We start from the raw sequence: 15238 nt of genomic DNA, 5'->3' as shown, positions 1-15238 counted from the left end.
TCAGGGGCTGCCGTGCCTCTCCTCAGGGCGGCTTTGCTGGATGCCACTTTGACTTTTCTTCTAACACCTTGTGCCCAGGACAGCCGAGGCAGGAAAGTACCAGCTGTACCAGTCTTAGGGCAGCATCTGCTGGTTATTGCATGGATCAACATAGATGGTTGTCATGGAAGAGGCTGCTTGCTTTGGCTCCCAGGCGGAGGTACCTGGGGCTGGGGGGCGGGAGGAACAGGCGCTTGGGAGAGAAATGACCCGTCCATGTAATTCCAGCACTCAGTCAGGAGAGAACGGGAGCGGACGAGGAGCTCCTCGCTCTTGGTCTCTTTTTTTCCTTATGAGAGGCAGCGCCCATAAACTTTGGCAAGTCCAGGTTCAGTTGACTGCAATTCGCCTTGGAAGCGCAGGAACCCTCCCCACCGCCTCCCACAGCCCTTCCCGCGCCGCTCCCGCGGGGCTCTCGGAACCGGGGAGGCGGGGCAGCCGCGGGGAATAAACCCCAGATGCCAAGACAAGATGGGGATGGGGACTCGTGAGCCTGGGCAGGAGTGACCCTGGGGCTCGGCCGCCTCTCGGGGAAAGGGGCTGCAGGGGCGCCCAGGTGTGCGGGCGTTCTCGCAGCGCAAGCAGAGCGGAATTGGCTTGGCCAGAGAAATCACGGGCGGAGCCGGGGCGCTGCTGGGGGGGAAGGGGGGAGAGCAAAGGCAGGAGCCGGGGATGATGCGCTGCCCTCCCCTCCCGAGCTGTGCCTCGGCGGCGGCAGGGGCTCGGAGCCGGCCGGCCGAGCATCCCGCCCCCGGGATGCGCCTCCCGGTGAGGGCGGAGGGAGGAGGGGGAGGAGAGGCGTGCGGGAAGTTGCAGCTCGGGAAAGGCAGGGGTTTCGGAAAGGAACTCGTCTTGGCAACTGTGCCACGCTCCTCTTGTGGCAGGACCTAGTATGCAACAAGTCCCCGGAGCACTTCCCGTGAGAGCGCGGTGAACGTGCCACTCAAACGAACAAACGAGCAAGCAGCCCCCCAAACGCTGACTTACCTGTCCCGAGCGTAAATCCGCAGAGCCGGCTGGCCGTGCGCGGCCCCGGGAGGTGGAAGGAGGGCGGTGGGACTCGGCTCGCAGCGCAGCGCGCCCGGCCGGCCAGGACTGCGCTCGGGAACTTGGTGTCCCGCTCCGGTTTCCTGGGAGGCGGCTGCGATCACGTTTTATACTGTATTGGTTGGTAACCCCTCTCATTCATTAAGATCACGTAAGAACTCGGAGGGAAACGTGACTCTGAGCTAAGGCGTTTGCGTAAATCTATAGGTTTTTAAAACTCCCTGCCAGTTGCTTTCTGTCTTCTGTAGGCACTAAGGTGGTGGAGAGTTTAAGCTTGCGGATATTGCAAAGGGTTATTAGATTCATAAGTCACACCAAGTGGTGGGCGATCCACTGAGCAAAGCAGAAGTTCTCACATGATGACTTCAAACAAGACACATTACCTTCCAGCATCTGTTGGAGAGACTGGATTTTAAACCACTTCTGTCTCCAGGACAGCAAAGAAACAATGGTGAGTACCTACAAAAAAAAGCTTATTTTTAATACCCGGAGAGAGAGGAACAAAACAACTACACCAAAAGAGCTCGAGATGCTGCTTAACGACAGGATCTGGTATCACGGGCTCGGCTTTCTAGTACTTAATACGCCAAAGAGCGTAACCCGCGGAGGCCGGCAGAATTGTGCTTTAGACGGTGTAACTTTAATTGCGGCGCTCTTTGATTTAGGGCTGCGATGCAAACGGCGCGTCTGAGCCACAAACTTGCAGCTTGCGGCGGCCGGGCGCTCTGCCGCCCGTCCCTCGGCGGGCACCGGGGGGGCCGGGGGCTCGGGGCTGCCCCGGAGGGGGCGGGGAGCGGCGCGGGGAGGCGGCGGCACCGGCGGCGGCACCGGCAGCACCCTGGACAGCGGCGGCGGGGCCGGCTCCGCAGTGCTCCGCGACCCGGCGGGCGCCGGGTGCCGGCTGCCCTCCCCCGCCGAGCCCCGGTGCTGCTTCCACTCCCCTCTCCTCCCCTCCCTCCCCGCCCGCCGCCCTCTCGCCCCAGCTGGAGCTGGGCGAAGTTGAATTCCTAGCGGTGCGGACTGGAATAGGAACAAGAGAGGAGGGATATAAAAAAAAAAAAAAAGAGTCTTGCAAGCTCCGGGGGTTGGTTTGACGGTGTCAACTTTGGGAAATGCCAGTATTTATCTCCGCGATCTAGCCACTGCTCGTGGTGTTAGCTGTAACCAAGGTAAGCACAGGGGGGATACCCCCGGCGGCCCCTCTGGCTCCTGCCTCTCCCTCTCTGTGGTGCGGGGATGGGTGCCTGCTCTTCGCCTAGTTTTGTTACCTTGCTGGCTGCTTGGTGTGTGAGGGCTAGAGGAGGAAGGAAGGAAAAGCTGGATGAGATTTAACTACGAGTTAACTTAAGTTGCGCCTGATTTAACCTGGGAATCTCGTCTGTGTGTGTGTGCATGCTTTGGGCAGAGATGCAACCAAAAGAAGCAGATGCGACGGATTTTTTTTTATTCCCTGGCTAAGGATGCAAGTTGATTTTGCATAGCTAAAGAGATGCAGCTGAGCTCAAGCTGGCACTGTGCAGGACTGATCTTTCACAGATAAAGGGACGCAGCTGATCTTTACCTACACGGAGATTAGCTGACCCCTCCGTGTACGCAACCTACGGCTCGAAGGGAGAGCCGTGCATGTATTGCTGATGATCCAATATCCGCATCTACTTTGCTATAATTAATGGTGTGTGTGCGTGTGTGTGTGTGCGCGCGTTTGGCAAGGCTGAAACCCAAACGCAGCCCCCCCAACTGGAGATCATTCGGATAAGCTTTCTGCTCATCTCCCTCCCTATCTCTAGTGCCTCCCCCCACCCCTCCCCGCGCTTCCGATTCTTCCTACGTAGAAATGTAGCTAATAATATTTAGTCTCCGGGCTAAAAATAAGCTCTGGAAAGTCAGCAGTTTGGCGGAGCCGCGGCGGCGGCAGCAGCGCTCGCAGGTAGACAGGCTCAAGGGGTCTCGGGCTCCGCACGGAGCCTGAGCATCGCCCCCATCCCCGCTCCGCCGGGGGAGCAGAGCCCGCCCGGAGCCCCGCCGTGCCCGCTCGGCGCACACCGCCCGGGGAATCCCGGCCGCGGGGAGCCCCCTCCCGGCGAGCCCCCCGCGCCCTCCCTGCGGCAGCGCCCCGCGCCGGCCCCGCTGCGGAGCGAGGGCGGATCCCGGCCCCGCCGCCCCCGCCTCCCGCCGGGCTCCCTCCCGCTCGGCTCGCACGTAGCGCCGCAGGGCAGGGAAGCCCCCGGCAGGCGGGAGGGAAGGATGGATGGATGGATGGAGGGATGGATGGATGGAGGCCGGCCCGCCGCGGGGAGGGGGCGGCGTCCCCGGCGCGCAGCAGGGCGGAGACGCCGCGCAGGCACCGCGCCCGCCGGGCCGGGCCGGGCCGCCCCCGCCGGCGTCCCCCGGGTCCCCCCGCCCTCCCCAGCGCGGTTGCCACAGCGACCGCCTCCCCCCGGGAGCTCCGTGCTGCGGAAGCGGGGCGCGGTGCCCTGGGATGGGATGGGATGGGATGGGATGGGATGGGATGGGATGGGACGGGGGCGCCGGGGATGCCGCCCCTCCGCCGCCCCCTCCGCCCCGCGGCCCCGGCCCCTGGACGGCGGCACCGGAGCCGCATCGGGCACGGCGCAGCCAAAATGCTAAAATGGAGGTGGCGCAGGACGGGGCTCGCTCCGGATAAAGTCGGGCATCTGCCGCCTGAGCTGCGGCCGTGTCTGCCCTGGGCGCTGGCCGGTAACGGGAGCAGCCGCTCGCCTGCCCGGGAGATGCGCTACCGGCGGCCTTGGCTTAGCGCCGTCCCCCTTTACACCCGCCGGGCCGGCCGGAGGAGGGAGCGGCAGCATCCCTCCGTGGATTTTTCCATTTCCACCTGGAGAACTCGCGTTTGCTGGGGATACCTGTCAGGGTGCCGTAGGAGGCAGCTCTAAAGGCGAGGAGAGAGGAGCCGGGTCTCGGCAGCATCCTTCGGCAGGAGGCTGGGTGACACTCAAGAACTCATGATTTGCAGTATTGGTCTCATTAAACTCATAATGAAACGTCCTCTGACCTTTTTTCACTTAGGGAAAAGTAATGTGGTAGAGCCAATATTTCAACACATCCACTCTGAACTAGAGGTTGATGAGCCCTACTAAAAATCTACCCACTTCCCAAAATAATTTTTTTTCTGTTATCTAGGAGGTTGTCAAGGAGCTTCTAGTTATATGAATTTTCCACTCCATGCATAATTTTGTGTATCTTCCTGTATTTTAAGTTTGCATCCATTACTTTCTTGCCAGCTCTTAAAAAACTCCAGCATTTTCCTTTCTGCCTCTGTTGCCACGTTTCTCTGGAATTCTAATCATTCTCTGCAGAGAGGCCTGGGATGGATGGCTGCTAACAAATGACACGGGCCGGTTTTGGTCCCATCCTGGTGACTCATACCTTCATCTGCAAGTAGCTTCATTGATTTTAGTATCTCCTGTTTCTCCAGGAGCTGTCACTGCTTTGGTGGTGGTTCATCACCACCTTTCATCTCTTACAGTTACAGTACTGTAAAATGGCCAATGTCCTTGGACTATGTCTTCATCCTCCAAAGTTTTGGTGTGGCAGTCTTTTTTTGCCTTTTTTTGAGGTTTTTTTTTTACCTGGTACCACAAGTGTTGGCTTCAGTGGTTTGGTGTCTGTCAGGTGTCTGTGCTCAGCACAAGATGGTTTTTATAATATATGGTGTTTGACACAGGCCTTGTCTCTATGCAAGTTTGTCATTCTCAGCAGCTCACCATTTGGATAACCTTTTGATTTTTAGGATTGCTCAACAATTTCCTGTTTCAAACAGTCTGATATTTCTCACTATTTATTTTTAGTGGCCAGCATTCACAGGCATGTATGCCAGTGGATTAATGTCTAGCATTTCATTAATCTGAGGTGGCTGGGTGCATACATTTGGCTTTGTACAGAGAGTCCTTTTTTTTTTTTTTTTCTCCTTTCTTTATCACATTAATGCTGTTGAGCTCTTAGAAATGCACTAAGAAAATGCAGACTGGCTGCCAATCAGTAACCATAAGTTGCTTCCTAAATACAGTGGCATATGGTTGCCCTGCCATGAGAAATTCTGGAAAGGTGGATAAATCCCGAGGGACAGATTTTCCTCAGAGCTGTAAGTCTTACCATGAATCATTGTAGTAAATCACCACTAAGCACTTGAAGATGTAGCTGCTAGAATTTTTATTTTTTTTAATCAGCTACGCAAACAAAGAGAGCATCCCTAAGATTTCAGGAGAACTAGTTCATTCCTCTGGCAAAAAATAGTAACGTCAAGTGCAGTAAACAGCATCTGCAAGAAACAGTACCTATCAAAGTTGTTGAAAATCAGTAGATTCCCCAGACCTCGGGAATGAGACAGGTAATGCAAGGTAAAAGATGTCTGAAAAGACACTTTCACGGCTCCCTCCCCTTTGAGCTAACATTAGACTGGGGCTAAGAAACTGGGGCTGGCAAAAGCAGGCTTGTCAAAGTGGTCCTTAAAATGGATTTGATGGCTTTTGGGGCATGGAGAGCTAGAAAGGAAGAGTGGAGAAATGCAGGGCTGGTTTTGTAATGCCCGTTTTCGTTTGTGGTCAGCAAGTCCAGCTCACAATAAGGAATGCAGAAGATGAAATGTCAATGAAAAGTAATAATTGTAAGCCTGGAAATAAGATTTTGGAACAAGTGTGGGTATCCCATGTTTCTCTCATGTTTGGTTTTCCAAATATTTTTACCCTTCCTTTCTGCATCTCTCCCACCACATTGCTGGGAGTAGTGAAGTGCCCTGGCAGGGGGATGTCAGGGAGCATCCTGCAGCCCCCAGGGCACATGATGGACAGGGTCACTGGCAAGCTGCTCGCCACCTTTGGTGAATTCCTACACCCACGTGCCAGCAGCAAGGTGTAGGGTAGGGCACAGGCTTCTCCCATGAACTGAAAATATCTCTGAGACATACTTCTGCAAAATGATAGCCAGGAAAACATACCGACTGACATGGAGTTCATATAACAACTGCCCACCCATTTCATTATTTCACAAATGTGTGATTCTTGCTTGTGAGCTGTCACCATTAACATTTCCATCTGTCTCAATATTGCTTCTATTCTTAGTTGCTTTGTGATAGATGTAGGTGTATGAAAAAGATTTTCCCTCCCTCCTTGTGTCGTGAAGTAAAATAAGTGAAAGCCACATATATGTATCCACACATTTTCATGCAGGCAGCCAGAAATAGAGGCACTTTCATGGCACTCCCATTACTAGATGTAGAGGGGAAGTAAGAAGCACATGTCTGTGGCCTCTTGGTGCTGCTGGAACAGGCACCATAATGGGGAAAAACATAAATAAGTCAAAATCTAGCTGCAAAAGAACAATGTTGCTTTGATCTCCTTTTGAATATGCAGTTGGAGAGACCTATTTTCCCAGCCATGTAAGTATGGGAATAATTTTACTTATCATGTAATCCTAATTGGTCTTTTCCTGAGGCAATCTTAAAGGGAAAATAGCTGTGACATGCTTTGGTGTTGAAAGGATCAGGTCCTCAGCTGTGTAGGTATTTCTAAACTTAGACCTTTGAAGCTGCTCATTGCTTGGACAAACAGAAAACTCTCTGCAATGTAGGCACAACCTGCTCTTCTCAGCATGTCTGTGCCAGGAGTGGCATCGGTGGCAATGACCAGGCATGGCACAGGAGTCTCCAGCAGAAGCACATCTGCTTCCAACCACATTATCCCTGCTGGCATTTGAGCTTCATGGTTCTCATGCAGAGTGCAAATTTACAGTCCCCTGATGGAAGAAGTCTCTGAAGTGGCTGGTGGGTGTGAGGCATCTTCACGCTGGCACTGGTGCTTCCAGAGGGAAGGGATGTGCTCCCAGCTGGGCTGTGGGGCCTGGGGCAGAGCCTGGGGGCCAGGGCAGTGCCCCAGAGCCAGCTGTGCTGTCAGGGAGGGGTTCCCCACAGCCACAGACTGCTGTGTTGGCTCCTGTGGGGAGCACTGGCGCAGGGACTGCAGTGGGCCAAGCTCTTGCCATGAGTGGCCAAGTGTACACTTTCTGTTCCCCCTGCTTTTGCATAGTGCAGCCTGTCTTGTTTTTGGTTTTTTTTTCCTTCCCAAAATAGCACACAAACCCCCAATTTAACAAGCATAAACCATGCACTCTGGCCTCCAATTTATTTTGACATTTGGCAAGAATGATTTTGCAACGTGTTCATTAAGTCATAAAATTTTTGCTACTTTCCCATTCCAGCTCCTTATTGACTGTAGCACATGTGAAAATAACGAAGTTATTTATTCTCCAAATGGACAGTAGACCCCAAAACTCCCAAGAAATTGCATTGTTCATGGATGCAATGTATGCAGAGACTTTTAAGGGCCTGGGTCTTCCCTGACTGTAAGAAAAATGGTTCATTTCTGAAAGGGGTGAAGAGGGGTTTATCATCCACTAAAATGTTAAAAGGATTGTTCAGTTAAGGAGGTCTCATCAGACCAGTTGTTTCTTCTTTGTTAAACAGAGCCTTTGTGGGATTTGGGAATAATGCAGTAAAAAGTTTTGGTAGTAGATAATTAGATGGACCAGCTAAAAGCAACATGAAAGGGGGCTGGTAGCACAAGGATTACAGAAGGTGTGTGGGCATTTTGACATCCAGAAAACATTATAGATCTGGTCTCAGCTACCTCAGTCTCATGATGATAATTAAGAAATGTGGGTGTAGAAAAGATCTTTGCACGGTTTGGTTGGATTATTGCTGCAGTTCAGAACACAATTGACAGAGACACCCACATTGGACATGATTGCCCTTTGATGAGGCAGATACTGACTTTTTAAAGCTGACACAGTTAAAATTATGTCCAAAGTTTATGGGGCCAAAAGCTTCTCACTAGACTCCATTATTATAACAAATGGTAAGCTGCAAATTGAAGCAGTTAAAAAAAATTGGGTGAGGCATGCTGAGGTGGAAGGGACCCTGGCAGTGGGAAGGCTTTGGGATAAACTTTTCTCTCATCTGTTTGGCAAGAGAAGAAGTGGCACATAGGCAGTGTCTGTGAAAGGGGGCTGCCTTTCTCTGTGTGTGTTTGTGCTCCCCAGAGGCACACAGCAGGGAGGAGCAGCCAGGTTGGTTCCTTGGATGAGCCACAGCAAAGCCAAGCTCCTGTGCAGCTCGTGTGCTGCGTGGCAGATCCTCCCAGCCCCTCCACCTCCATTTGTCCGGCAGCCGTGCAGAGGTGGGACCAAGCTCCCCCCTGAGCACTGAGTGAGGGGAAACATGCCACCAATTTAAACCAGAGCAAAACCCAACCACAAAGCTCACAACCTTTTATCTGAAGGATATGTTTTAAAAAAACATTTGAGAATGGGAAGAGAACAATGGGGGCTGTTTAGATGCTTACTGCTCATATTAAGACAAGGCATAGCAGTACAGCTTCACATGCTACCTCTTGCAGTGCATTATTCTAATATTAGAGCCACTAAACCTGTACAGCCATGGAAATGTCAAAATATTGACGTCAGCCCTGATCCTGCATTCAGGTTTCTTTATCCTTTTACGTGTTTCACCCCTTGAAACAGCAGCAGGAGGAGGAGGTTGTATGGTGGCCCACAAGCAGTTCTGCATCTGTCACTTAGCTCCCATTCAGATTTCCTCTCAGGAATCAGAAAAGGCCATACATTGTCAAGGCAGACAGAGATGGGAAAATATTTGACATTTCAAAATTAATTTTTTTTTCCAGTATTTTTTCAGCACAAACTGAGTTCTATTGTTCAACAGAGTATTCAAAGAGGCTTTCAGTACTTCTGTCTAAAGCTATCCTCAATACTCTGACAATGACATTTGATAAAATATTCAGATTCAAACCCAAACAATATCATGAAAAGACAATGGATTTAATGGATTTCAGGTAAACAGGTGGCTACCAAAGGAAAGGAAAAAAAAAAAAAGGCAGCTGTTTTCTGATAGCAAATACCTTTTGAAACCCAACCAACTCTACTGAGAATGAGATGAAGCAAGAGACATGAGCAGAGGTCAAGAGGCTGGAGCTGCTCATGTGTTGGTTTGCTCTGTAAAATACATGTTCACCTACGGCTGCCAAAAGTCTGTAAAACCATCTGAGAGAGTATTTGGCTGAATTTTGTGAACAGATAGTTGATAATATAGTATTGACCAAGAAAACAGAAAGATTTAGCAGTTTTTAAATGAGGCTAAATTCTAGGTTTGAAATTTTCCAGTGGATGCTGATACATCTCAAATGTCTTTTGCTATTGTACCAATCCTTTGCTGTAGCCTGAAGTGTGATAGCCTTTACTATATTGCTGAAAACTTATTGCATCAAAGAGGGAAAAAAACCTACTGTGTCTATTGGTCATCCACAGAGAATGAATTTTACAGTATTTTCCATATTAATGCCTTTTTGTGCCCCAAATTTGGTTTGTTTACTGAGATATTTTAAGTGCTTGCAGCACACTCATCATTGATCACTGTTTTTGAACACTTTTTAAAAATGACATGAATAACCTCTGTCACAGGTTTTGTTCTCATCCTCTTCTGAGGGAACAAGTACTTCATTCTAGGATTTTTCCCTAGTTTTAGTTTTTGACGGGTTTAGTTGCTGTGCATAAGTCTTTCACAAAGATCTTTGTTGTAGCAGGAGGTAAAGTTTAATCCTAGTTTCACCTCTTTTCTTTCTGTGTTTGCTCCTGCACCAGTCACTCTATCCACAGGCTATTCCCCAGGCAGATCTGATTCTCTGGCCCTTCCTGCCCACCACCTGTTGTTTTCCTCTCCCAAATCCTTCACCTGGACTCAGTCAGCTGTCCAGCCACACTCATAGCTTTTCTCACCTCTTTTTCTGAGCTCTTTTAAAGACACAAATGTCTCTGACTTCAGAAGAGCTTTTAATTCCCAGTCCACTGCCTTTGGCACCTAATGGTTATTTTTATCATCTACTTTCCCATCAAAGTATTTCTGCAGCAGTCCCTTAAGAAAATTCTGCTGGCTCCCAAATTTTAAGGAAGCCAAAACATCTGACAAGAAGGCTAAGTCCTTAAAAAAAGACTTAGGAACCTAGGAAGTTCATTTGGAGTGGCCAGAATTTCCTATTAATTTTCTGTAGGGACAAAGAGGGAAGAAATTCAGACTGATGTGAGGCCTTCAGGCCAGGAGAAAGGATGCAGAGTGCAAATTCAGAGTCTCCTGATGGAGAAAGTCTCTGAAATGGCTGATGGGTGTGATGCATCCCATGATGGACCTTTCCAAATTATTTTCTTTGGATGCATCAGCCTGTCCAAGAGCAGCAGGGCAGGACCAAAGCTTTGTTCCTGCTCAGCTCCTGAGTCTCCAGAGACCCTGGCAGCTGCCTGGGGCTCTCACTGGCCTCAGATCCTTCCTGCAGGGCTCCTGGCACCCCCATGGGGCTCTGCCAGCAAGGAGGTGTGGGAAGGGCAAGCAGAAGTGGTGGAAAGTGCTGGAGTCCTGGCTGGAGCCCTCCCACACTGGGAGAGCAGTGCTTGGATGGAAAAGGAATAGCACTGAGTCTTGCCTGGTGTGGAAGAGCACAGGGTGAAGGCTCTTCCCTTTCCTTTGCCTTCCCAACAGGCAATCTGGCAATCCCTCAGCCATCTGCAAGTGTCCTGCCCCCTTTACTTGAAGCCTTGCTGGGGGAAGGTGCCCACCACCCTCCCAGTCCATGCTTTTCATGGGGTGTTAGGAAAGATGAGTGGTCAGTTAAAAATCCATCAGCTAAATGTAGATGAAGGTCCAGCAGCAGTTAGTCAGACCATGAGAATGGGTATTTCATCTGCTTGTCTTTCATTTGTATCAGCACTCAGGCTGAGCCCTTTTTCCTGGGTCTCTGTAAGCCCATCAGATCATGGAATTAACATTAATTTATGTAATTAATGTTCCTTTTCTGCCAGGGCGAGGGTCTGGCAACAGCACAGCAAACCCCAACTGCAAAGTGAACTGTGGTGTCAGCTACATGCTTCCCCAGCTCTGGTAGCTGGTGCAATTTTCTGGCAGCAAATGGGGTCTAAATCAAGAAACTGATCAGAAATAAGCCTGAAAATTGTACTGGCTCTTATTTACTTTCTTTTATCTTGATACAACTTCTTAAAAGAATATTTTTAACAGATCCTTTAAACATTTGTAGTAAGAGGCAATAGACAAAATGTCATAATTTCCATATGAAGGAGTGCAATTCCTATATAAAAAAGGCATTTTATCCTAATATGGTCTCAGAGTCTAAGTAACGTATTCTGTCACAAGAACTTTTGCATCAAAACAATTTTTCTGTTTCATATCCAAGAAGAAATGTTGAATATTTAAATTCCACAGTCTTTTTGATCTTAATTCCCTTCACAGAAGAGCTCTTTAGGTCTCATCAATGTGCTCTAGGTGCAATATCTGAGTATATTTTTCATATTACGGGATCTAACCCAAATTAAGAAACCAAAGGGGAAGGAGCTATACATGCCTGGAAGGGAAAATGATTCTGCTTGGAGCACATAGCAGGGGAAAGCATCAAACTGAAACATAACAAAAGTCTAAAATAAGGGGTTTAATGCCTTGGTGCAAAGTCCTTGCTGAAAACCTAGCATTTGGCTCCCTTCTGATTTAAAAACTTTGCATTCCTGCTGACTTCAGTGGCGTTTATGTTCAAATAAGTAAAGGCACCATGAGGCCATATAGTACAACTGCAATTTGCAATAAATTATAGCAGATTAAACAGCCAGCTAATGAAATACAAAGAGGTGTTTAAAACACTCCCTTGTAAGCATTTACCTTCCAGATGTATAAACTATGTGAAAAGGAAACATTGTCCAGAAAATAAATGTATATTATGTTGTTTATGAGTTTATACTCTAATGGCACAAGTCCTGAACCACCAAGGCCCCACTAAATGTCTCGCCAAAGCCAGGGGTAAATTTTACTTGGGTATTCTTTGAGTCTTTGATATCCAACAGGGCCTAAAATACTAAAAATACAGGGCCTTTGAGCATCAGAATGCAGGATTGCTTCAGATTATATTCAAATGAGGTTTGTGGTGGTGGCCCTGTCTCCACTGCTGGGTGTGCCCACCCCTCAAAAGCCATCCTGACCTTGAGCAGGCTGGGCAGAGAAATCAATGTGTTTCCCCATTTGAGAAATGGTGTGGAATGTGAGGAAAGTTATTTTAAAATAGCTTAAAATTTGTATTGATTTTGTGGGTCGATATTTCAGGATTTCTGAATTCCCAAGTAGCCATACATCCACCTGGGCTTTGTTTCCCTCTCTTTGCATCTGGAAATGATGGTCTGAGCACATCACATGCTGCAGAGAGAGAACCAGCCATGCATCCAACTACTCCCATGCTGTGCCAGTGAGCAGGAAAATTGTGTTTTAATAGTAGTACCAAAACCCCAGCTGCACTGGCACTATTTAAAGCAATTCTGCCATGCAAGTCAGTGAAACAATTTCACCTGGCCGGTACAGAGTTAATAAGAGCCCCTGTGCAATTCCTGCTCCTTGGAGCTGGGTGCTGCAGCGGGAGGACAGAGGAAGTGACGACTGCACCTTCTTTGTTGCCTTTTTTGTGTATTAGCACGCCCTGAAGAGTGGGTGAGCAGCACCCCTCTGCCATGGATGAGCAGACCATTCCTTTCACTTAGACAAATGAGAACTCCTGGGCAGACACATTGACCTCCAGAGGGGAATGTAACACACAGTGTGCTCCCAGTCATTAAATTACCCAAGGATTAACAATCCCAAATATTCAACATGCAGAAATTACACCACACAAATGAAATGTTTCAGTCAAGGGAAACTTTTACTTTGATGTGACTAATCCAGCACTTGTTTCTTGAGCCACAAGTCACAGTGACTGGAGGAGGAGAACCTAATGGGGTCTGAGCTTCATTTTGAGGACTCTCTTTAATGCCTGTTGCTGCATTGATAATTTTAGTTTGCAATTAACAAAAATATCTACTGTTTTGGAGACACTTCTCTCTTTAATGCTTTAGGTGGTTAACATAGAAAATGTAACATGGAAAATGTTTTGAACTCTTATGTTTTGTTTCTTAGGTGAAATAGCTCAATAAGCTATTTAAAGAAAAAATATCCTGAATTTATCTTTAAACACATCAGCTTGATTAAAGCATTGGTGTGGCTCTGCTTTGAAAAAGGACGGAGCCAAAGTACCTTAACCCCTTCGGAAAGAGGAAGACAACGATCTAAGTGCAGCATAAAATATGTTAATCTGAAAGTCCTGAAGGGCAGGAGAGCCAGCAGAACTATTTAATGTTTACACATGCTTTGCATTCCCAAGGATTTCTGTGTACCCAAGGAGGATCCCTCCTGCCAGCCCCTGGCAGAGTGGGACCCCGTGGGTGGTGGGCACCCTGGGACAGCCCCCTGGCCCTGGTGCCAAGCTCCACCTGCACCTTCCCTCCCCTCCCCAGCTGCTTGCAGATCCCTTATCGCCCATCACCCTCCGGCAGTATCGCTGAGCTGCTGCACCTGGCCAAGGCAGAGCTTGATGCCAGAGGAGATCTTTGTGGCTTCAACAGGAATAAGCTGCAAAAGGGCATTCGTAGGGCTGTGGACCTGGGATTTTGGGGCCTGCTTATTTTAAGCACACAGTCAAAATAAGCTCTCCAAAGTTATGCACTGAGCAGGGTTTGCTAAGGCATAAACCTGCTCTGATAAGATGCCTGGCTAAGTTTATAAAGCCCTTGGAATCTGATCCCTTTAAATATTAAAAATAATCTACCATATTGCATCTAACTGAAACCCACTGAATACTTAGGGGAAAGGAGAGAAGAGTCAATCCCAACACCTTTCACCCACAAGTGCAGCACCAGTTTTCTGATCTCCTTTAATCCTAGAGCTCCAATGGCCTGATTCGTCACAGGAGTGCATCTCTAGCCATCTAACCTTTCCACACCTGGCTCAGGTTTCCACCATCCCAAAGAATCACACACAACCTCTTTGGGGAAGAGGGGATTTTCTTCTCCCTTCCCATGTCTGCTGCTCCCTCAGAGTGTGCATTTTTGTTGTTCTTGTCCCATGCCCTCTTTTCTGTCTGCTGGTGGCTGGGCTGTTGGCAGGAAGCTCAGGCACTGCACGCCAGACACCTGGTACACTGATACTCCTGGGCACAGCCCAGACACTTTCCTCTTTGCTCAGGTAGTGGGTGTTTAATGCCTCCAAAACAACAGCAGTAAGGCAGAGACACTCAGGAGATGAATTGCCAGCTTTAGTGAATGTCAGAGCATCAGGAAATGACAAACCAAACTTTTAATGTTTCTGCGGGGTTGGATTCATTCTCTCCTTACTTTTTTTTTTTTCTTGTTCTCACTTTTTTTCTGTGCCATCATCCTCAACAGCTGCCCTGCACTCCAGAGTGTAGGGCAAGCCTGGCCATGGGAGAGGTGTCAGAAGGAAGGGTGAGTTATCCTCCTGGCTTCCCTCAGCCCTTCACGTGGGCTTTAGGGGTCCCTCTGTCCCAGCAGAGCATGGAGATCATGCAAAACCCCAAAAGAAAAGCCCAGAGGTTCGGATGGGGAGGGTTTGGGGTGTGTGTGCACGTCACTGCAGGTGGTATTGCCACATATCACACGTTCTATTTCCACAACACTTCATGCCAGAGCAGAGACAGCTACATGAGCAGTGGCGAGGAACAAACCCGGAGCTGGCGTGCTCACCAAACAAGTATGTTCATGAGCAGCTTAATAGATGGATGTGTGATAGACACATGCATTTCCTTGTTTGCAAAAGGCTAATCTGCACCTACCACAGAACTCTGTCAGAGAAATGGTTTCATGCACATAAATTGTGCTGAAATCCCTGATTAGAAGGCATGGGACAAGATTTAGGGTACAGATCCTGCCATGGGATGGAAAGCTGGCATACCTTTAGCAGACATGAGAAGAAAACAATTATTTTAATTGTTGGTTAGAGTTTTAAAATCACTTTTGCTGTAGCTGCAGGGTGACAATTCTGAGCTATTAAGTGGTATTTTCTCCAGGAAAAATGTTGTGGTTTTGGTGCCTGCCATTCAAAGAGTAGCTTTTCCTGCTTTATCGTGTGTACATGCAGCCACCAAACCAAGTCTAAGATCTTTGGGTTTGTATTCCCATCCTTGCTGTTTCACCTAATACTTTCCCTGCTAAAATGAGGCCTTTCAAGAACTGCTGT

At 48.8% G+C, this 15238-nt stretch overlaps 1 protein-coding gene across 2 annotated transcripts in view; it reads left to right on the top strand.

The window, feature by feature from the left end:
• The first annotated feature begins 864 nt into the window (after nucleotides 1-864).
• Nucleotides 865-15238, top strand: part of BDNF (brain derived neurotrophic factor) — a 41088-nt gene continuing 26714 nt past the window's right edge. The window contains exon 1 of one of the 2 annotated variants that reach the window (XM_063160536.1): nucleotides 865-1537. In XM_063160536.1, the coding sequence (XP_063016606.1) occupies nucleotides 1535-1537 (3 nt within the window). In that variant the 5' untranslated portion in view covers nucleotides 865-1534. Of the gene's footprint in view, nucleotides 1538-2048; nucleotides 2256-15238 lie in introns of those variants that run through there. The other variant, XM_063160540.1, reaches the window with a different exon arrangement.

Source organism: Melospiza melodia, chromosome 6 (assembly GCF_035770615.1).
Source record: "Melospiza melodia melodia isolate bMelMel2 chromosome 6, bMelMel2.pri, whole genome shotgun sequence".
NCBI lineage: Eukaryota > Metazoa > Chordata > Aves > Passeriformes > Passerellidae > Melospiza > Melospiza melodia.
The sequence above is the reverse complement of the archived record's forward strand: the minus strand, read 5'-3'. Positions and strand labels throughout refer to the sequence as shown.